This window comes from Monodelphis domestica, chromosome 7, assembly GCF_027887165.1.
Source record: "Monodelphis domestica isolate mMonDom1 chromosome 7, mMonDom1.pri, whole genome shotgun sequence".
NCBI classification, from domain to species: Eukaryota; Metazoa; Chordata; class Mammalia; order Didelphimorphia; family Didelphidae; genus Monodelphis; species Monodelphis domestica.
The window spans coordinates 142,227,016-142,251,688 of NC_077233.1; the positions used below are offsets into that span (position 1 = coordinate 142,227,016).

The 24,673-nt window shown below is 34.2% G+C and overlaps 1 protein-coding gene across 3 annotated transcripts in view; it reads left to right on the forward strand.

Moving 5' to 3' along the window:
- LMF1 (lipase maturation factor 1) overlaps nt 1-24,673 on the forward strand; it is a 915,352-nt gene that overhangs the window by 180,521 nt on the left and 710,158 nt on the right. For all 3 annotated transcript variants that reach the window (XM_007499282.3, XM_001373637.4, XM_056805702.1), the window contains exon 3: nt 6,994-7,004. In XM_007499282.3, the coding sequence (XP_007499344.1) occupies nt 6,994-7,004 (11 nt within the window). The remainder of the gene's footprint in view (nt 1-6,993; nt 7,005-24,673) is intronic.

Here is a 24,673-nt window from a genome sequence, read left to right on the forward strand (position 1 = left end):
GGATATGGTTGGGCATGTAGACTCTAACAACAATATGGAAATAGGTTCTGATTAAGGACACAAGTAATACCCAATGTAATTGTGCGTTGGCTGTGGAAAGAGTTAGCAGAGGGTATGAAGGGAAATAGTGTGAATATTGTAACCAAGTAATAATGTTCTAAATTGACTATATAAACTTATTCAAATGGGAAAAAAGATAAGCCACAGTTCATAAAAATTAATAAATAATGCTCTACTTGTATAGATATTATCATACCAAGTATTCTTAATCTTAAAGCTGAGTGGGGAAGAAAGCTTTCAATATATAGAGATCTTGCAGAGATAAAAATTGCATGGAAACAGAATGAAGAGCATATCATATGTGCTGTCCTGTTTGCTACTGGAGTAATTATCAAGAATGCTTTTAGTGAACTTACTAGGATGCTTTTTTTTTATTTTCTTATGCTTTTATTCATCCAGAAAAAAACCTAGGCATTTCATTTACCCATGGAATCTAGTTCATGCAAATTCAGTATAAAATAACAACTGAGAAAAGTGATTTGTCCTAAGACATTTTCTATCTGAATTCCATAGAAAAATATGAGAAAGTTGTCATAATAATATACATTACATATATATAAAATATATACAAATATAGTAACCATGTGATGTATTCAATATTAATTTGGAAAATTATTTAAAATATACCACTTTCACAATGATGTAAAAAATTATCTTCTAGAAAGACAATTTATGCATGCTATAGCTCTGTCTACTGTTAAATATATTGTCATCACTCCTGAATAGACTGAACGTGATTTTCAAGTCTGAGAGAGTCATATTAAAATATTGTATTATTTACCAGTTGGACATGAATGATTTCAAGGTATATGATTCCACTGAAATGCCACATCACCTCATGAAAACTTTCTCCAATGATGTCAAAATATAGAATTCTTAATATGTGCCAAGCAATGATAGATTCCAAAAGCTTTGAGCGTGATTCTGGAAGTAAAATTAAATCTTTGGATGAGGACAGTATTTTCTCTAGGCAAGACACATTAAGCATAAAACTGTCCATGATAAGGCTGAGGTTGACTATCTTATAGTAAGAGACTGGCCTTCTGAATTTATAATTTTAGACAAATTTTAAATAAAATAATAATGCATCTGAGGATCTCACCAAATTTTCCAATCAGTAATAGTGATGCATGCTATGTACAGATGTTAGGACCTTAATCAAAGCAGGCTTATGAGTTGTACTTACTGGGAATTACAGCATTGTAAATAAAAGTAATTGTAAAAAAATTAAGAAATCTGATTAATGCAATGAGCAATCATAATTCTGGAGGACTAATAATAGGTTCCCCACTTCATTGATTGAGTGATGGACTAAAGGTACAGAATGGTATGTGTGTCTATATATGTATGGTTTTTTTGGGGGGGACCAATGTATAATTCTTTTTTCCTTCACTATGCATATTTTTATAGGATTTTCCTCATTTTAATACATAGTTAAGGGAGTGAAAATAAATTGTTGTTAATTAAAAATAATATTATTGATATTTTTGTTTCTAACATAGCCTTTATTTTCTCCTTTATCTCTTTCTCTCCCCTTTCAGAGAGAACTATTTCATATAACAAAGAATTTTCTCCTTAAAAGGAAAAATGAGAAAAAAATCTAACAAAACCAATCAGTACTAGATCCTGAATGCAGACCAAAGCATATTATATTTCACTTTTTTCTTCCCCCTGCCCCCACTTTTTAAAAAAACCTTACCTTCCATTTTAGAATCAATAGTGTGTTTTGGTTCCGAGGCAGAAGGGCAGTAAGGGCTAGGCAGTGGGGATTAAGTGAGATGCTAATGGTCACACAGCTAGGATGTGTCTGAGGCTAGGTTTGAACCTAGGACCACCCATCTCTAGACCTGGCTCTCAATCCACTGAGCCACCTAGCAGCCCTCTTCCCCCTTTTTTGTTTGAGATCTCTTCCACAAAATGACTAATATAGAAAAATGTTTTACAGGATTGCAAATGTAGTATCTATATTGAATTTATTACTGTCTCATGTAGTAGAGCAGAATGGGAAGGAGGAAGGGAGGACCTGAATTTGAAGCTCAAAAAAAAAAAAAGAGTGTTATAATGTTGCTTTCATTAATAATTTAGAAAAAACAAAATGTTGTTAAGAAATAATCAGTACTTTAAAAGAATCTGAAATATATGCAATGATCTTCATAGGGGACCTCCTAACTTCACAAAGTAGCTGGAATAGGTGTGTTCTTATATTTCTACTTTGTGTCCAAGCTTGTTCATTGTAATTTTGTGACATTTCTTTTTATTGTTTTGTGGTTATTAGTTTTCACTTATGTCATTTCTAGCACTGTGGGTTTTTTTGTTTACTTGCTCCTGCTTATTTCACTTTGCATTAGTTCCCTTATCTTTTCATGCTTTTTTGTATCAGTCTTCATTTCCTACAGAATAATAGTATTCCATTACATTAATGTACGATAATTTGTTTGGCAATTACCCAGTTTGTGTTTCCTTGCTTTGCTACCAGTAATAGTGCTAAATGTTCATAAACTGAAAACAAATAAAATTAATTTTAAGAAAGGTAAATGAAAAGCAAATTAACAAACTCTGCAGACTTTATTGTAAGTTGCAATAATTTACTATCTACCAGATTCCTTGAAAGACATGTGCATTTGGCTAGAATTAGATACCAGAGGGTCTCTCTCTTTTATAAACTAACAGATGACAAATCATACTACTACAAATTTAAACCCCAGCATATCTTTCAGAATTCAACATACTCTGCTGGAGCTAGAATCTCTTTAGAGTCTGAAATTGTTGTTCACAAGAGCTGGGACCTAACAATGATCCTTGAAGATTTAAGAACAGCTTTTTAACATAGAAATAACGTTAATAAATGCTAGTTATATCCAAACTGCGTAGAATGAAAAAATATTTAAAAATAAAGACCTAGTAAAAGAAATGAAAACCCCTTGCAAACAGGATGGGCACATCAATCTTAATTTCTTCTGCACTTGTCCTCAAGATTTAGTAATTTCATTGAGTCTATAGAGGATAAGCTTATATCCCTACATTTTTACTGTATTACAAAAAAAGTTCAGTAATTTTAATCATTTGTATTATAGTCTACAGATAAAATATTAAAGAAAATAGCAGAAAAGTGACTTTTCCTGTAATTTTTTAAATTTGACTTCCATAAAAAAAGGAAGAATGAGATAAGAGAGAACTCACAATATAGCACCTTATGATTTCATTATAAGAAAACTGTGAGGTTGGTGCTATTAGCTTTTCCATTTTATGTATGGAGAAACCCAATCTCAATAAGATTAAGTGACTTGCTTGCCAAAGATCATCTGTTTAGTAAGGATCATAGATAAGATTCAAATCCAACTGTTCTTCACTCCAAGTATATAATTTGTTATATACTCTGTGTCTCATGAAATGCTGATCAAACCAATTTTCAGTTTATTGCTATTGCTCCTGCAGTTTCTTTTGCTTAGAATAATCTCTTTTTTCCTTTAAAGCTGCCCAAATCTAGCCCTTGCTGATTTGAACAGTTAATGTTTAATAACAACTAGAATTTATAGAGTGCTTTATGGTATGCAAAGCCCTTTTATATGTGTTATCTCATTTGATTCTCACAGTAAGCCTATGAGATAAGTGCTATTATAAACTCCATTTTACAGATGAAGAAATTGAGGCTAGAAAAAGTAGTGACTTAGGCACATAGCTAGGTAGGTGGATTTGAACCTATGTCTTCTTGACTTTACAGTACTATAGTATCCATCATATCACCTAGATGCCATTCCTCTAAACTCCATAGCATTTATAGTCTATATAATAAGTCTAACATTTAATTTATTTTGCCTTCAGTGCCCCCTAACTATTTAATGCATTAGTCTTGTCTCCACATAGCTTAGAAATTAAAAGTTTTGTAGTCATGGAATGTTGTTAGAACATGGAAGGGAATTCAGACAAGATCTTTAAAAATCCATAATGCAAATATAATACAATTGTTATAGTGTACTACTTCATTGTTAAGTTGTTATTAGTTCACTAAGTCTGGTATTTTGAAGTTGCTCACTATCTTTTCTTGGTTGTTTGTATGACTTTTTTCCTCAAGATTACAGTTGTCTATGTAGAACCCTCATGGACCTATGGAATTTTGAATATTAAAGAACACTTTGTAATTAACTCTTAACACTAGGTATTTCACCTCATGCGTCTTCTGTTAATATGATCCTTTTCCATCCATATTCAGAATGACTTGAAGAACTATTGCAAAATGGAAAACTGTTTTCTCCTAGGAAAGGACATAGGATAGAAAGAAGGATTTTCTCTCTCCCTCATCACTATCACATTTCTTAAAGAGATTTTTCTACTTAGTTCAGTTTTTGTGTGGGTCGAAAGGCAAAGGAGGTTTGAGAAAATGTTCCTCTTGCTGTTCCAGTTAATCCAATAGTCTCTAGGTACAAAACCCTACTGATTTTATTTAGTCTCTGAGAGAGCCATTTGCTTTGTTTCCTTGGCATTTTTCATCATGAGCTTCTTCAGAGAAATAAATTCACAAGTGTTTGGCTGTCATCACATGACAAGTTCTTCAGTCTTGATTGATGTAATCAGCAACAGACACACGTCAGAAAACAATTTATTATTAATTCCTTGCTGCATGCTTCTTAAATAGGCCTCGGGGGGTTCCTCATGTCTGCCAAGAAAATAGAATAATTCTTGCAAGTTTACATTTAGACTGCACCATAACTGGAAGAAGTAATGACTTTGGAAATGAGAGGGAACAATTTCACATTACCTATTTCTGTGTTATACCATTTTAATGAAAATTATTTCAAACTTAATGTCCCATTCCAATCAAAGGTTTCCTATAAAATCAGTAGCTTTACATAAAAAGCTCAATCTGTAAAATAAAGTACTTGAAACAGCAGAAAACCACTTAGGTGTTTTAAAAAGTGGGCTATTTTCCAGCAGGATTTCTGCCAGCCTTCAGCACATTCTCCCCCTTTCATGATTATTTTTGCCCCCTTCAGAATGGTGGATTCTAATGAATTGCCAATCACGTAGAGTTAAGCCAATGATATATGGAGCAAAAACATGTCTTTAAAAATAATTTGATGTAATTTATTAAAATGGACTGTTTTGGCAGAAAATTTAGGCTTTTAGGAACAGAGATGGACTTAAGGAATTTAAAAAAAAATCTTCATGAAAGACAACATCTTGTAAAACAAGTTCCAGCTGTTGGAAGAAATAATATAACAAAAGCTCTAAAAATAATGAAGACTCTTTAGTTCTCCCCTACCCCATATAATTGGATCCACCAGCCTCATTTTAAAAATCTTATATCAAACAGTCTTGTCACTTAAAATTTAAAGCAGGTGAAGTTATAAAATAACATATAGGTACGAAAAATTTTGAGCCAATCTGTTGAAAATAATTTAATGTTCTCTATCACTTAATTGCTTTTCTAAGATGTTTACATTTGAGTGGAATTTGGTTAAAAATGGTAGTTAGTTTCATCACCTGCAGTAGTGCTTTACAAATTTTTGTAATTCTGGCAGTTTGCCTAATCCAAAATTTTAAAGTGTATTTCTAATGGCACAGTTCTGTGAGATTAAAGTTTGATGGAATACTTCTGAAACTAATATCTCTTTCAGTATTCAATCAACTTGCTTATAAGAAATGAAGATTATTTTATGTGTTTAGATGCTCTTGTATGTAACATTATTTCATGGTCAATCAAATTATTTTTTTGTATCAAAAGAGTAATATACTTTTTGTTAAATACTAGGGAGAGAGGAAATATATAGTCCTTTGTAATAGATATGGTGTAGTCTTCTGTTCTTAGCCTACATGTAGTACAACTTTGCTTTGGAAATTCAAAGTCTTGTAAATATTTATCTTTTTTATTCTTTTTAAAATTTGCTTCTAAACTTAGATTCTAAAAATATAAAAGTATGTTAACACAATTTTATTTTAATCTTAAGAATCCTAGTTTTCTCATTAGAATTGACAGAGCACAGATCTTTCTAATATCATTAGCAATTGAGATAATATCTGCATAGTCTCTTAATTTAAATTGCATTCTTAATTATAGTTTGAACTAGAATAGTGGTAAAGACATATCAGTGGTACATATCAATTGTGTTTGATTTTTAAAAAATCTAATCAATATATAATATCCTCCAGAGTTTTGATTGAGTTTATAGTGCAACAGAAGACAGTTACAATATTCATTCATTTAATGATACTTCTTGTCCTTAAGGGCCCAATAGCCTAATAGTAAATAACATATCTCATCATTACTTGAATTTGTATATATCACTGATCAAATAGTATAGTTTGGTGATGTTTCAAACCAATATTCAAGTAAGTAAACATGTAAAAGACAGAAGTATATATAGGGAGTGGGGGAAATGAAAGAGGAAGGAAGGAGGAATAGTCATCATTTAAAAGAAAGACTTGCATTTGAATCTAGACTCTGCTATTTACTAATTTTATGATTTAGAGAAAAGTTCTCTCTGGGCCTGAGTTTTCTCATCTAATTAGATGGATTAATTAGTTGAATTGATGGATTTCTAAGGTCCATTTCATTTCTAATATTTGGGATTCTTTTGTAGGAACTGAGAATGAGTACAGATTACTCTGACGAGTAAGAAATGTAAAACATAGGCAACTGATAATTTGTTTTATGTAGGGAATAAACCCTACCTGGTGTTTTTTTTAATGCCAGAAATGTACTAGTTGCATACTATTCCATCAGTTTTTGCCCTATACCTGTGGACCTGGACAGTCACTTCTATGTATTGTAAAAATATGATAAAACATGCTCAATATGTACAGTAACTTCATTGTTATTTGCTTCTTACATTTATATATCAATTAATTTATATATCAATTTAAAGTACAAAATAAAAATGATTTCATAGAAAAGGTAAGCAATATTTTAATGTGTTTTTTCTATTTCTTTTTCAGGTATGCTTTTGGTAAGTGCTCCAGGAATTTACCTGGCAATCTATTTTGGGGGTATGTACCTTCAGAGGACTTTTATATGTTTTGCTTATTTCTACTATCTTTCACAGGTTTTAGTGAACAGCTCATTACTTCTAAAAGACTCAACTGTTATAATGCCTTAATATAATATTAGATGCTTAGTCTTGGAATCCTAATTTAGGCACCCTCCCATCTGTGAATGACCAACTAATGCAGATGTGAGAAATCATGAATTTTTCAGAACCATTATATTCTTAGAAATTCAATCTCCACCTTGCTGGAATAAAATAAGTTTTTTGTAGGCTTAGTGGTGACAGTTCAATTACATTATAATGAATACATACACAGATATAATTATTCAACTTGATTCTCTGGGGTACATGAAAAGGAGATATGCACATTTATGCATGCAAAAAAGGATCACAAAGATATATCTCATCTTTTCACACCTTGGTGAGTTTTCTATAGCATTCTTGACCCTCATACAATTCTCAACGTATAGTTGAAATTTACATGGAACATTCAAGTCTCTAGTAGATTGGGTTAAGGGTGGTATGATGCTATATTCAGCTTGCTTGAATAAAGTTTCACTATACCACAGATCAAATAACATAATTTGATGGTGTTTCAAACTAGTATCCAAGTTAGTAAATATGTCAAAGCCAGAAGTAGATTTGGGAGTGGGAGAAATGGAAGAGGAAGGAAAGAATAGAGAAAAGACATAAATATATATGTGTGTGTGTATATGTACACACACATACACATATCTACATACACATGTATATATGTATATAATTTTAACCTTTTTATGTATTTTATTAAATAAGCAATATTTATTGACTTTTATTTGAACAATTATAATATTGACAATTATTGACTTAGAGAGCACAAAGCTATATCTAGGTAGAGCCTGAAAAGTTAAGCTGGAAGAAAGGATAAATGTTCATAACTTTTATAATGGATTTTGGATTTTGTACCCTCTGTTAATGCTGCAAATTTAGACATAAGGCTATTTGGTCTTGGAAGACCAAGGTATATTTATGTCTTTGTGCATGTTTGAATTAAATTATTAGGATTCTAAAGATACTAGAGGAAGGAATCATTACATAGACATGACCACCTCAGTTAAAATTGTATTTTCTTCTTCAAGAACAGAGGGAAAGAGGGAAAGCTTGGTGTTTTATTTGGATTAATTATATCTTCTACTATGGGACTTCTGTTTTGAAAAGTCTTGTTAGCCTTCCTAGAATACATAGTTGGTTATCTCAGGAGGAGGAAAATATTGAGGAGACAGATGGATGAACAGGTTCTTAGTATTATTCGTGGATTTTATTGCACAATCTCTGCTATACACTTTTCCTTTCTGAAAGGAATATTAGATTTAATAATATTATGGTAGTGGTTGTTTAATATTTATGAGTCTAATTCATTTAGTGCCTGAGGCATCTTGGCTATACCATTAACTCTTTCAGGCTACTAGCTTAGGGACATAGAATCTACAGTAGTTCAATGATTTCTTAAGTTGTAATGGTTATTTTAGACAATTAGAAAAAGGTATACCCTCTATGGTTCTATTTTTCCTTTATAAATACAATAAAAATGCAAAATTTCTATTAAAATACTTATAGGTACTTATATTTAGTTAGCATTGGAATCCGAAAAAGCTAGATAACAAATCATGTGGATGTTAGATGGGATTCTTATTTAGGAGTGGGTTAGATTAAATTACTTCTGTGGCCCCTTCCAACTCTGAGATTCCTTGATTCTATGATTTGGTTTAGTTTAGTTTTGGAATGAGTTTAATAGTCATCTACCCTCCTATAACTTAAGCATTTATCATATGCAACTAAATATCTCCCTATGGTGAAAATTTCTTTTCTACCTCTGAAAACATGATTAAAATTGGGGTTATTTTGGAATTATTATCAAAGTTACTCTGGAACATTTTGAACTTTGGTGGCTGGAAAGGGACTTTCCCACTGTTCTAACTTTTTTTTTCTACCTATTCAATGGCATTTCTAGTAGCTGGTGTTTATTCCAGTCCCTTATCTGGGAAGAAGAACATTTATACAGAACTCTTAACATTTACAAAGCACTTTTATCCTAAACATGAACACTTCAAAGGTAAGATGACCAAGTGGCCCATTAAAAGATTATCCTTCTTTTTATTTGGGCACAAGGAAAAATCAACTGCTAGTTCTTTTGTTTGTTTCCCAAGAAAAATCTATGATTCATCCTTATGTTTACTTGAAACTTCATCTATAGGGAGAATGTCAATATTAATTTTGATATGTCATTCAGCTAATATCTCACATTTAGAACATGCAAATACAAGAATGATCTGTGATTTCATCAACATTGGGAAACTCCTATGTGGGAATTCCCTTCACTAAACCTTCTGTGTTTTATTAGATAAATCTAGAGGAATTAACTTAGGCATATAAAAGTTGTGATTTTCCAGGGTCATATAGGCCGGATTTTAACCAAAGTCTTCTTGATTCCAAGCTCAGTACTTTTTTTTTTTTTTTACAATTTGTATTTAGAGTACCAGAATTGATATAATAGATAAAGAGCTAGAGCCTCAGAGCCAAGGAGTCCTGGATTCAAGTTCTGCCTCTCATATATATGTATATGTATGTAGTTCCACCTCTCATATATATGTATATGTATGTATGTGTATATATACATATTTTATATGTATATGTGTATATATATATATATATACACCAGCTCTCTGACCTTGGACAAATAACTTCTCACCTACTCTAAGTAGTTTTTTAGAGGGAGTTTTGTCATCCATGGATTACCTTGCAGAAATGTCAAACTTGTGGCCTTCCTACTGCAAGCAGCCCACAAAACTCAATGAGGCTGGAACTAGAATAAAATGGAACAGGGAAATATTTAATAAAATAAGTAAAAATACAATAAAGTATAGATAATGTTAATATGTGGTTTTCTAAGTCATTATGTGACCTAGTGGTCCCTGATTATAACCTTTTTTGTTACCTCTAATTTGCACATTCTGTTCCCTCCATTTCTAAAAGTATCTCTTATATGAACTTAAATTGCATAAACTAAAAACCTATTATTTTTAGTATTGACTGCTCTGATGGTTGTGGAATCTCATTTAAGAGACAAAGCTTATGCAATCGGCTGAGATAAGATAAGGAATAACATATAAATGTTTCTAATAAAATGGAATCAACATGGCTAGAAAAGATGAGGTCTTATTTTTTTTCCTATAATTCTGTTGCCATGTTTTTCTTGATTTGCTAGGTCTTCTTTGGAGTTAGTGTGGTATAGTACTGGGTACTGATTCTGAAGATCTAGTTCTAAGACCTACCTCTTCTACTTAATACAGTGGTTCTCAACCTTTCTAATGCTGTGACCCCGCAATACAGTTCCTCATGTTGCAGTGACCCCAAACCAAAAAATTATTTTGGTGGCTACTTCAAAACTGTAATTTTGCTACAGTTATGATTCGGAATGTAAATATCTGATACGCATTATGTATTCTCATTGCTACAAATCAAACATAATTTAAACATAATGATTAGTCACAAAAACAATATTTAATTATATGTTGAGAAATATTAATCAAGCAGGAGGCAGCCTGAGCTCTGGGGTGGGAGGTAAGTCCTGCCTGGGGAGGGGGTCTGCAGACGCTGCCTTCTTCTTCCTGTCATCTCCCTCCAGCTCGAGCTGAGGCTTCACTTTGCTGGGGTTACTCGGCTCAAGAGTTATCAGCTCCAGGACTCGTTCTTAACCCCTCTGGAGCCAGTGCCCGGGTGCTCTCTTTGGTTCTCTGTTTGAGTCCAGTCTCCAGGTAACAGGGTAAATCCATCGCCCTTCATAGGGGGAGGGCTACTGATAGGTAACTAATATTAGTACAATTGCAGGCAGCAGGGTTCCCGTTTTTTCTGAGATCTTGCTGTAAAGTAGCACGATTTCTCAGCAGCTAAAGCCATCAGAAATATGTATTTTCCGGGGGTGGAGTCAAGATGGCGGCTTAGCAAGCAGCAAAAGTTCAGACTTCAGAAAACCCTTCCTTATCGATTACAAACTGAATGCTCCTAGGGCACCGAAACTCAAACTGAACAACAGGACAGAGGCGGGGAACCCTCCTTCTGGACTCAAATCAAAAAGTACTCCCCCCAAAAGCCAGAATCTGAGAATACTCGGGTCTAAGGGGAAGGTAGAGGGAAGGTCCCAGGACCCCTCCCCCCAACCCAGAGAGCTGAGCCCCCAGCAGCAGCGGGAACCTCTGAGTGGGCAAAGGTGCTGGTTTGGAGGGTCTACCTTGTGAGCAGCGGGGGGCTGGGCTCTGAGCGTCCAGTGTGGATAGCGGGGAGGAAGCCAGGTAGAGACCAGGCAGTGGCTGGGTCCCTCCATCTGGCTTCAGTCTCACCATTGCCTCGGGGCACATCCAGACCAATCCAGTAGAACATAATCCCATTAGGACTCCTCAGAGCTCAGGGAGGCAGGCAAAGGCACTGGGGATCCTTGCGGACAGCGGAGATGCTGCTGGAGAGAACTGGAGAGAGCCTGGATGGCCTAGCCTTCCAGGAGTCTTTAGCCTCATAGCACATACAGCCCAACCCAGTTGAACTTAATCCGATCAAAAGCCTCCAGAGGACAGGGAAGCTAACATTCCTCCCCTAGAGACTGTACCAAGAGATCTGACAAAGCTCCAAGAGGGGAGACTGACAGTTCCCAAACCAAAAAAAATGAGAGGAGCAAAAGCACAGAAAAATATGGGGAGCAAAGAAGGAGTAAACTCAAGCAAACAACAGAAAAAGAAGAAAGAAATTACAATAGTCAGCTTCTGCACAGGTAATGAGCAAAGAGTGAACAAAACAGAGGGGGAGGGATCAGCAAAGGAAAAATCAGAAATCCCAGCTAATTGGATACAGGCTTTGGAAGAACTCAAAATGCAATTCAAAACACAATTAAGAGAGGCTGAAGACAATTTGGGAAAAGAACTTAAAAACTAAGATAAGTCATCTGGAAACAGAGGCACTTGAACTAAAACAAGAAAATAGTGTCTTTAAAGCCAAAATCAATCACCTGGAAAATGAGGCAAAGGAGATGAAAGATGAGGCAAAGCAGATGAAAGATGAGCTGAAGAAGATGAAAGATGAGAAAAAGGAGATGAAAGACAAGGTAGAGAGGATGAAAGATGACCTCCAAAGAAAATCATGCCAAAAGGAAAAGGACGACCAAAAAGCCAAGGATGAAATCCAGTCTTTAAGAACCAGAATACAACAACTAGAATCAAGTGACCTCACAAGGCAGCAGGACACTATAAAACAAAACCAAAAGAATGAAAAAATTGAGGAAAATATGAAGCATCTCATTCACAAAAAGAGGATTTAGAAAATTGTTCAAAGAGAGACAATTTAAGAATCATTGGTCTACCAGAAGACCATGACAAAAGAAAAAGCCTGGACATTATATTACAGGAAATTATTAAGGAAAACTGCCCCAATATCCTAGAACAAGAGGGAAAAGTGGAGATTGAAAGAATCCATACCTCCTGTACTTAATCCCCAACTGACAACACCCAGGAATGTTATAGCCAAATTCAAGAACTATCAGACCAAAGAAATGATATTACAAGCTGCTAAGAAGAAGTCATTCAGATACCAAGGAACCACAGTGAGGATAACTCAGGATTTGGCTGCATCCATACTGGAAAAAAAAAAAGAAATATGCATTTTCAGATGGCTTTAGGCGACCCCTGTGTTTTGGTCAATCGACCCTCGCCGGGGTCGAAACCCACAGGTTGAGAACCACTGACTTAATATCTTTGGAAAGTTACTTCACTAGTTTTAAACCTTGGTTTCCTCATAGTAAAATGGTGAATTCTGTTCTACCTTTCTCATGAGATGGTGGAAAGGAGAATGAATCTGTTTGCAAAAATATAGTCCCATAGAAAGGTGAGTGGCTACTTCATTACATACTTATTTTTCAAGATTAACTTGAGTGGCTCAGTAGATTGAGAGCCAGGCCCAGAGTCAGGAGGTCTTGGATTCAAATTTGACCTCAGATACTTCATAGTTATATGACCCTGAGCTAGTCACTTAACCCCCATTGCTTAGATCTTAATGGTCTTCTGCCTTAGAACCAATATATAGTATTGATTCTGAGGTGGAAGGTAAGGGTTTAAAAAAAAGATTAACTGGAAATCTTAGTCTTCAGGATAACCGAATAGATAAAGCATTTATTAAGTGCTTACTGTGTAGAAAAGTAAGATAATCCCTACTCTTAAGGAGCTTGCATTCTAATTAGGGAGACAACAGCAATGGAAGGTTTCAGGGACAAGTCAGAAAAAAACATCCTATGATTCTTAGGGTATAGTAGCAAAATAGTGGATCATGCCTCTTCTTGAATGTCATTAAAAGATTACAATGTGACATATTTCCTTAAATTTCCTATTGCCAACAATTTTGTTTTTACCATATTTTTTTCTAAGATGTTAACTTTTTCATATCCTCATCATGTAGGCTTTGAGCAAAACAAATCAGTGTACTAAAACATTCAAGTTAATGTTTTGGGCTTTAAAATTAGAAAGAAGGGCTGTCATTGGGGAAAATCGTTTCCCCTGGGGTAGACTGTTAAAGTTGGAGTGGACTGAGTTCTCAAAGGACTTCAGTTTTTAGCTGGTTCAAAGATATGGTTTTGGTAGTATGTAATTTCATTTTAACAAGTTGATAATACAGTAGTTATAGTTTTTCTTTGTATGACATCTTTCTCCTAAGTAAGTGAACACATTTGTTTGTTTGTTTGTTTCTTTCTTTCTTTCTTACTTTCTTTCTTTCTTTCTTTCTTTCTTTCTTTCTTTCTTTCTTTCTTTCTTTCTTTCTTTCTTTCTTTCTTTCTTTCTTTCTTTCTTTCTTTCTTTCTTTCTTTCTTTCTTTCTTTCTTTCTTTCTTTCTTTCTTTCTTTCTTTCTTTCTTTCTTTCTTTCTTTCTCTTTCTTTCTATTTGACTTTCCAAAATTACTGTGAATAAACTCGGTATAGTTTTGTGCCTTTTATTGTAAAGATGTAGAAACAAAATTGAAATATCAAGGGAGTTTACTCCAAGTTTCTGTTAGTGGTAGAATATGAACCATGGCCCAAGATTTCAGGTGTTACAGGGAAGAACCAGTTAACTCTCTTTTTAATATACATAAAATTTTAATCTTGATATAGGATGTTATAGTACAATTTGTCCATTTGTCTTAAAGGGCCACTATTCTTTTCAAACATACTGGGTTGTGATGTGTCTACTTTTATCTCCTGAATCAGTAAGTAACCTGCCACTGTTCTTCAAATTCTTTGTTCACAGTAGGATTCCTTTCGTCTTGTTTTTAGATAAAATGCTGTTGCTGAATAAGATGAATGAAATGTAAATTTGAAGTGACTTTGTCAGAACACAGGAAAACCACAATATTTTTGTTATAATATAGCTGAAACAACAATGCTGCCATCCTTTTCTGTTTTTGAAGAAGTTGCATTGAATATTGCTGGGCTTTGAAAACAGTTACAGTTTGGTAATATTTACTTCAAAGAACAATCTTAAAAAATAATTCATTGAATGAGCTTTGTAAATGCTGACTGTTTCCTGTACCCCTGCAGGAAGTATGCTTTTGGATATTTGTGAGGATGGTGTTTGGTAGCCTTCTGAGAACTGCTTGCTGTTCTAGTGAATTTTAAAAGCAGGCAGAAGTCTGACAAAGGGTAGTAGTAATAGCAAGCTGTTAGGCCAAATGGGATCAACTGATAGGTAATGCCTTCAATTGCTTTTTGTTCTTTACCTCTAGATTAAAGTTACTGAAAATTATTCTCACTTAAGACAGTGAGTTATGAAACATAAATGTTTTAGTTTGCATGACACAAAACTTTGGAAATTATTTTTGCTAGTTTCTTCAAAGAGAAAAGAGAGTATTTTATAAAGAAAATTCTGTGCTTACTTTCTTTATGGGGCTAAAATTTGAATATGTGAAGAGCTATTATAATCCTTTAGCAAGTGCTGAGTCATATTAAATGCTACATTTAATACCCTTCCTGTATTTCTAAAATGTGTGGGTTCATGAAGATCTGTCTCAATCAGTCAACATTTATTAAGTGCCTACTCTGTGCTGGGCACTGTGCTAAGATACAAAAAGAGGTGAAAGAGTCTCTTCCTTCAAGAAGTTTATGATCTACTGAGGGAAAAAATGCAAACAAATATATGCAAAACAAGCTATATTCAGGATAAATAGGAAAAATTTGACAGAGGAGAGACATTAGAATTAAGAGAGGTTGGCGAAGACTATAGAAGATGGGTTTTCAGTTGGGTCTTAAAAGAAGCCAGAGAGGTGAGTAATCAGAGTTAAGAAGGGAGAACATACTAGGCAGGGGGGCAGCCAGAGAGAATGCCTGGAGCTGAGTGCTGGAGTGTCTTGTTTATGGAGCAGGTATAAGTCCACTTGACCCTGGTTTGGGGTATATGTGCTAGGGAGTAAGGTGTATGAAGCCTGCAAAGGTAGGAGTGGGCTAGGTTATGAAGGCTTGGGGCAGTAGCAGTGATCTGATGCCTGGCTTCAGAGGACTAAGATAGGTTTAGTGTTAATATTATTTCAACTTTTTTTGTGGTTATTGATAAAGTTGACTGATTTCACTTAGTAATAGACTCTTAGAGTTGGAAGGGGCACCAGAGTTCATTTGGTGAAATTTGTACTTGAGCAAGATTTCCATCTACACAATTCCTGAAGTATAGTCACCCAGCCTCTAATTTGAAGGCTTCCATTGATGGGTAGCCCAGTTCCTTTTTCCAACCCAATCTACTTTGGAAGCTTTAATCATTAGCAAATTTTACCTTTTATTGAGTCAAAATTTGTCTCCATAACATATACCAGTCTTCCTATTTCTGCCTTTGGGGGCTAAGCAGAATAAATCTATTCCCCCTTCTTCCTGCCAACTCTTTAAATTCTTGATAGATAGGCACTTGATAGATCTCTTCTCTGGGCTAATGCGTTATCCCTTTAATGCATTTTTGTAGGATATGGTTTCAAGTTTCTCATCATACTAGTTGCTTTTAATGACCCTTCTTAAAATATTCTGTGTAAAACTGAAGCTGGCATTCCAAAATGACAGGACTATAGAGCTCCTTCATTGGGAACGTTATACTTCTTTTAATCCTAAGATTACCTTAGTTTTTTGGCCACTATGTCATACTGTAGACATATTAAGTCGACTAAAATTCTCAAGTCTATCTTATATGAAAATAGTTCATATGAATTGCCCATGTTTTTTTTTTTAATAAAAGCCCTTACCTTCCATCTTGGAGTCAATACTATGTATTGGCTCCAAGGCAGAAGAGTGGTGTGGGCTAGGCAATGGGGGTCAAGTGACTTGCCCAGGGTCACACAGCTGGGAAGTGTCTGAGGCCAGATTTGAACCTAGGACCTCCCATATGTAGGCCTGGCTCTCAATCCACTGAGCTACCCAGCTGCCCCAGAATTGCCCATGTTTCTATCACTTGTACAGTTATTTCTTTGAACCAGTTACATTTCATATTATTAAATTTGGCCTATTATTATACCCTATTGAGAACTTTTGGAGTTTGATTCTTTTTCTTTGGACAGCTCCATTTTTCTTCCTTATTGAAGTCATTTTCCCGTTTTTTGGAATTTTATTACTGTGAACTTTCCTATCCTTCTTGAATTGGCTCTTCCTGTAGAATGGAGGCATGAGATCCTACCTCTTCATCTTTTGAACTCTTTAATTTTTTTTTTCCTGAATCCAGGCTGGGCTCAGTTTTCTTCTGTGCATCTATTAAAAAAGAAAATAGATATTATAATCACTGCCTCAGGTTAGGGATATCTTTGGAAAGGGTATTGGATAAGTATTTTAAAGTAAAGGAGAATTGAACATGTAAAGCTACTGATATCATAAAGGAAAATTAGGACTGAACAAGATAAACATGCATAACCTTATATGAGTATAAGAAAGCCTGGTTAACATCCAGTGCAAATTGCTCTGCAAAGGGACTTCTTTTTTCAGGGACATCTGTATTCTGCTTTTGTGTCGGTCAATAATTATCATGACACAGGTGCAGAAATAGAATTTCACACTTGTGGATCTTTTACTTGCTGTTTCCATCTTTTCCAAGTGGCTTGACTTTTGCTTCTTACCTCTTTTCTAATAAATGCTTTTGACTGACTGTTTAAGGTTGCCTACAAGGTATCATATAGATATCTTTTGATATCTTGAAATTTACATATATATGTAGAAAAGAAAGACATAGTCTGTTGTTGGATCTTACTCAAGGAATTCCTTTTTGGCATAGCCCTTCTCCTCCTCCCCCCCCCATTTTAAGAATTTTATTTAGGATGTTTTTCCACAGTTTCATGATTTATGATTCTCCCTCCTCCAGTTCTCCTCCCCCCCAAGCCAACAAGCAGTTCCACTGGGTTATACATGTATCATTGTTCAAAGTCTATTTCCATGTTATTCATATTTGCAGTAGAGTGATCATTTAACACCAAAACCCTAATCATATCCCTATCAAACTATGTGATCAATCATATGCTTTTCTTCTTCATTTCTGTTCCCACAGTTCTTTCTCTGGATTTGGATAGCATTCTTTCTCTACGTTCCTCAGTGTTGACCTGGATCATTGATTGCATTGCTACTAGAAGAAAAGTCTATTACATTCGATTGTGCCACAGTGTATAAGTCACTGTGTATAACGTTTTCTTGGTTTTGCTCCTTTTGTTCTGCATCAATTCTTGGAGGTCGTTCCAGTTCACGTGGAATTCCTCCAGTTCATTGTTCCTTTCTGCACAATAGTATTCCATCCCCATCAGATACCACAAGTTGTTCAGTCATTCCTCAATCGAGGGACCCCCCCCCCTCATTTTCTAACTTTTTGCCATCACAAAGAGCACGGCTATAAATATTTTTGTACAAGTCTTTTTCCTTATTATTTCTTTGGGATTCAAACCCAGCAGTGGTATGGCAGGATCAAAGGGCAAATATTCTTTTAAAGCCCTTTGTGCATAGTTCCAAATTGCCTTCCAGAATGGTTGGGCCAATTTACAACTCTACCAGCAATGAATTAATGTCCCAATTTTGGCATAGCCCTTTAAAACAAACCAACGGTTGATTCTATAACTGGAAGAAGTTTTGGAATAGAACTTTAGTGGAGTCTCATAATCAGTCTCATCCGAAATCAGTATAGTAACACTACAACACACCACATTATACATTTATTAAGCACCTACTATTTTCTAGGCACTGCGCTAAGCCCTGGGGTTACAAATGAGAAAAAAAGACAGACAGTCTCTATCTTTAGGAAACTTATAATCTGATGGGGTAAGACAGCACACAAAAGGAAGCTGAGAAGGGGAAGGAAAATGGTACCAGATACTGGGGTCATGATGATGGTGGAATCAGTAGAATCCAAGGAGTGAAGCTGCTGGGAAATGAAGAGTTGACTGACTTCTGAGGCCTTCTTATTCAAAGCCCTTGTTATATTTTGGAGAGGAGTTTGTTGTTTGGTTTTTTTTTTTGATCCTTCAGCCCCTCAGTCAGAGGGACAGAAGCTATTGATGAGGTGTGAATACAAAAGCTGAGAAGCCAATGATATCTCTGTGATAGTAACTTTCTTGATGATGGTCTTTTCCTGGGGAGGAGAGCAGATATGATAGTGGTGGAGTCAGTCAAATCCAAGGACTACATAGAGACTTTTCATTAGAATGTTGACCATTAGGTGATGAATTTTTTTAAATTTTGGCCATAGTCAACCATGAAGACTGTTTGCTGAGTTATAAAGAAACTGTCGTCCATATCTGAGGAGTGACTACACTAATAAAACTACGGATCCTTGAGGAAAAGCATAATATAAGAATGAATTTCAATTAGGCTTTCAAAAAATCACTCTCAAGAGATGGAATTTTCATTTTCTGACTAATTTTTCTGCTTCTTAATTTATAAAAATGAGTGCTTTCAACTAAATTATCTAACCCTGATATTTGTTCTATAATAGGTCAATATAAAGTTTTGAATAGTGAAATTATGCTGGAGGAAAAGTACTGTAACAGCTTATATAGAATGGGTTAGAGTTGGGGAAAGACTGGAATCAGGAAGACCAGGTAATATGTAATAAAAAAGAGAGAAATTGAAGTCTTGAGATTATATGAACCTACACTAGGAACATTTTAGAGCACTGTTCTAACAGAGTTGATACTAAAAATGACATTTCCTTGAATAGAAAAAGAACATTTAATCTTTTGCTGTCCTTCTAACTAGACTGAAAATAGAATCTGTAGTTCTTAAGAACCAAAGGCTCACCCCATACTATTAGCAAAGAATATTATGGTTACAATCAGAGATGGGTGGACCTCAGAGTTTTTCCAAATTAAATTCCCTCATTAAACATATGAAGAAACTGAGACCCAGAGTAGTCTAGATTCTAGAACCTTATATAAGGTAACATGGGTTATAAATTGTACAGTTAAGATTTGAACTCAGGTCCTCCAACTTCAACTCCAACACTCTTTAAAGAAATAATGAATCATTCATATGGCAATATTGAATTGTATAGTAGAGAGACTAATATGAATATGATAAGCCCATAATTTTAAAGTGCTGATGTTAGGAGCCAGGCACCCCCTCTATTTTGGAGCTTAGCCTGTTAGCAACAAGTGCTGCCATAGAAATCACTAAAATAAGAACAAATTTCAGGAAAAGAATAAAGGTAGCAGGAAAACAAGAGTGCTATTTCAGGGTCTAAATTGAGTTATGATATACTTGAAGTATGTTTTCATTTAAAAAAAGCATTTGGGGCTCAGTGCTTAGAAGTGTCTCTAATAGTAAGAAAGTGAATATAATAGACTTTGGTCTGTTTAAGAAAAGTGGTACACAGTAATAATTACTGCCAAAGATTGATTCCAAAACTCTTACCAATATAATTAGAGAATTTTCAAGTAGAGGAAGAATATAATGAAATAAAGAAGATAATATATAATTTTGGATACAGTAATTTTCATTGATTTAATAAAACTAGAAATTATACATCTGATATTTGAATATTATAAGAATTGTAGGTTATCTTTGAAAACCATTTTAGGCAAGATATTGACAGTTAAGGGAATTCTTTGTAAGTAGATACTGACCATTTTTGTTTTTTAACTATTACAATCTTGTATTTCTATTTCTCATGTTGAGTGGGAAACTTTTCCTTATGCCTTATTAAATCTATTTTTCAAACTGTCACTTAACTAGGTCTAGTGACAGAATCGGATGTTTATATGGCCCTGGACACTTGAACTCTGGTGTTTTCAATCACAACAGCACCTCTTGCCAGCCGTTGTGAATTAAATACTCCTTGCGACCTTTTACCCTTGCTGCTCTTAAATTCATGCTTTAAAAACAGCTTAATGAGGGGTTTACTGGCCCAATTGGAAGTTTTTATTAAAACCTATTAGTGCGCTAGAGTAGCTTGCCTGAAGGAAGCGATTAGCCCAGAGCAACTAAGCTTGGAGCTGGCCTCTAGCCACACCAGGTTTTCACTAAACTGTTTCCAGATTCACGTTAACCCTAATGCTAGAGTTTTCATGGTATTCATATCCTCTTTTTTAATTTATAGTTCATCTAATTCCCTTCCCAGCCCCCCATGTTCTAGAAAGCAGTTTGTTTTAATTCAATTATTCTTACAGTCAGATGCAGCCTTATTCATCTAGGTTTGATTTGCTTATAAGCCTCAATTATGCAGACTAGTCCAAATATTGAAATGTTGCTATCCCCAAAGAAGCTAAAAATAAGTCTGGGGCCTATTTGAAATCTTCAATTTGCATTTCATAAAATTGTTCTCCTGTATAAGATACCTTGCATCATTAACTCAACAGTGGTAGGGAAGAATCCCCTATAATCCTGTATTGATTTTTAAGAAACTTAATACACACAAATAAAAACCTTTTATACTATCATTTCTTTGTGAAATAGAAAAATTAGATTGTTTTTTTAAGGGAGAGAAGGATAAAGAAATTGTATACCTGTTGATAATCTATTTACTGCATGATATTTTTCAGTTTTTCTTTTGAATGTTTTGCCCAAACTGCCATATGTGTTTAAACTGAATATAATGGAAATTCTGTCATTAAAGCTACTCTTCTATATTGTAATCTCTGTAATAACTGCTGAAGTTATTCTAAGGAAAAAACTATTTCAGCAAGCAGAGATGATTATAGCAGATCTGAAATTTCCACAACCGGGAGAAAATGTTTCTTGAATCCTTTTCTCTGACACCCTTTCTTCAATAAGATATTAAGTTATAGAATATAGACTTTTGGGCTGAGGATAATGATACCTATTTTTACTGGAATATTTGTTCTTATTTTATTTTTATTTTTTGTATTTAAAATTATTATTTGATTTGTCTTCATGTAAGTTTAATTTCTGATAATGTTCTTTCCTTACCCAGTGAGTTTTCTGTTGTAACAAAGAATTTTTTTGAAAAGTAAAAAATAAAATAAGTTCATCAAAACTAATCAACATGCCAAATAACAGTATAACCACTTGCATTGATTAATTGATTCAGAGCAATTCTTTGAGTTCTAAATCCTATTATTCAAGTATAGTTTTCTTCTGATATCTCCTTATAGCACAAAAAAGTTACCCTTTGTCCCTAAGGGCTATGCATAATTTCTGCTAAGGCTTACTTACTATGAGAGCAAGATTTTATATCTATCTATCTATCTATCTATCTATCTATCTATCTATCTATCTATCTATCTATATCTGAGGACCAACATAGCTAAATGTTAAGAGATTCATTATCAAAATTTGCATTTATGCATATATTGCCTTTGGAGGGCCTTTTAATTGTTATTGGAGCTTTGCTATTTTACATGACCCATCCATAGAGAAACCATTTTCATGTATACTCAGCAAATTTGATAAAATGTACCTGTTATTGATTTAGCAATATAAGAAGGATGACCCCTTAAACATAATAGGGTTAATACAGTTTATCAAGGGGGAAGCTGGGTGCTCAGTAAATTGAGAGCCAGACTCAGAGATAATAAGTCATCATCAAGATGAGTTCAAAACTGTCCTCAGACCACTTCCTAGCTATGTGACCTGGGGCAAGTCACTTAACCCACATTACCTAGCCCTTACTGCTCTTCTGCCTTGGAACAAATATATAGTATTGATTTTAAGATTGAAGGTAAGAGTTTAAAAAAATATGGATTATCAACTTCACTATTGATTATCCCTCAACCTGTTATTTTATTTGTTATTATACTTCATTTTGTCACCCCAAATTCTATATAAATTAAGAGCTATATGTATATATTCTCTTATTAATTAATAATATTTAAACATCTCTCACTCATTTAAGCTCAGAGTTCCTATCCCAGTTAATCAGATAGTACTGGTTAATAAAAATAGAGACATATTTGTTACTTATATGAAAAATAGAGATATATTTGTTACTTATACTACACATATCAATAGGGAAGAGACAACAATTGAGTAAGGCACTGAGAATTTTGATCTGTATAACTATAGAAAGTTCATAGACAAAATCCTGAGTCTTTTAAATGCTGAAATAATAACATTTTCACCTCTTTTAAATTCAGGTGCTTACTACTGCTACTACTAATACTGCTACTGATATCATTACTATTATTGCTATTATAGTAAGAGCATGGAGAGCTAGCTATAATTTTTTTAATAATTCAAATGTTAAAGTAATCCATTTTCATTTTGTTATAGAATTCATTGTTAATAAATTAAAATTTCCATAATTTATTTAGCCCTAGGACATTTAAAAACTTAACATATATCTAGAGAGAGATATGAGTAACAAATATATCTCTATTTTTATAAAAATACTTTTTCATTTATCTGTGATAAGATCTCTTACCTTAATTGATTGAGAGATGTTTATATTTTCTTAACAAGTAAGAGAATGTACTCCTGAGTACATAGGATTTGGGATGATAAGATATAGTATGGGAGCAAATGAAGTAGCAAACTGATGGGTAGCCCAGAAGTGTAATTGGTAATCTGGGTAACCCTGTTACATGTGAGAGGCCATCTTTCTAATATTCCTACATTAATAGCATGTATATGTTATTACATTTGTTGAATGTATATGAAAATGTTTTATCTTTGGATGGAGCCCATGAAATAGTGAAGATACTAGGATGGATTCAAAAGGTTCTCTGTGGACAATATATGCATGAATCCAGTCAATATGTCAGTAAAGAAGTGTCAGACAAATGGTTCAGTCCTCTTGCAGATTTGTAGGAAAGGATAGATTTATGTTGTTAATTCAAGAATAGGTATTAATTGTAAGGTGACTAGGTTTCTAGGTCAGTGTAGGTAATGCAAAAGAAAATGGTAATATTTGGGGAAATCATTACTTTAGGATGTTAAAATTTAGCACCCACGGACTATGTGATCTGGTGGCTAGAATTTTACCTCAGAAGATCACTAACTTCCATGGATTATAAGATGACTAATTTCCAAGATACATATACTTCAAAATATCCTATAAAAATATTGCCAGGACCAGATCATTATCACACACTAAATTCATAATTTCCCACCAATCCACTAGAATCTTAACAAAAATTTTAAATGCCACTATAAAGAGGGGAGAATTTACAAATTACAAAATAAATCCCAAATGAAGCCCATGCATTCTCTTTTGGACCATATAAATGAAGCCATAAATGTTAGGAAAACTATGGAAAACCAGAAAGTCTCTAAAATTCTGAAGTTGCAAGCCAAAATTTAAGTGATAACATTATCACAGTTATGTCTTGTCTACATCAGCACAGTAGTGAACATAATTTAACTTTTCCCTCATAACTCAAGAGTTGTAATTATTTACTATATGGTCATAAAGATGTAGCTAATATAGATGACTGACCTCTCCTGGTTGACATATTCTGAAACTACTTTCTTGTCATGACTCGGGTCATTTAGTCCAACCTCCTAATAATACAGATAAAGAAACTGAGGTAAAAGAAGTTGCATTGCTTACCATCATCACTTGGTAAGTAAGTGTGTTGGACATAGTTTTGATCTACTCTATACTTCAGATAAAAGAAAATGATCTGGAGTAGGTTTCAAAGACATTTTGGTTCCTACATAAAACTTTGTATTCTGAGAATTTGTAAAATCCCTAGGAGTGGGAGTGAAAGTAAAAATAACTGATATCTCTTTTCAAGGTCCTTGAACTGGGATCCACAATACCTCTCAGGGCAGTTTTGGACTTCCTGGACCTGACCCACTGAAATATTTTTTAGTTCCTAGAGGTGTCAAAATTAGTCACCTTTTGTAGGCGCCTGTAATGATCCTGTGAACAAACTAATTTTTTGAAAATACAAATGCCTCTAAAAGGGCTAAAATTATGAATCATCTACTCTTTTGAAATAGAACAATAAGATTACTGGAGAGAACTGATTTTTAAGGCATTAAGTATGTTTTTAACTAGGTGTTGGGGAAGGGTAATTTGGAAGGTAGATCACTTGGGTACAGGAAGGCTTGGATGGAATAAGGGACTTTGGACAGTCAGAGTAATATGAAAGTATTGGGCACCTAGTAGTCAAGGATAAAAAGTGGGGGAGGGGTTAAGAAAGGAGAGGGGAGAGTGCAAATAAAATTGTGAATATA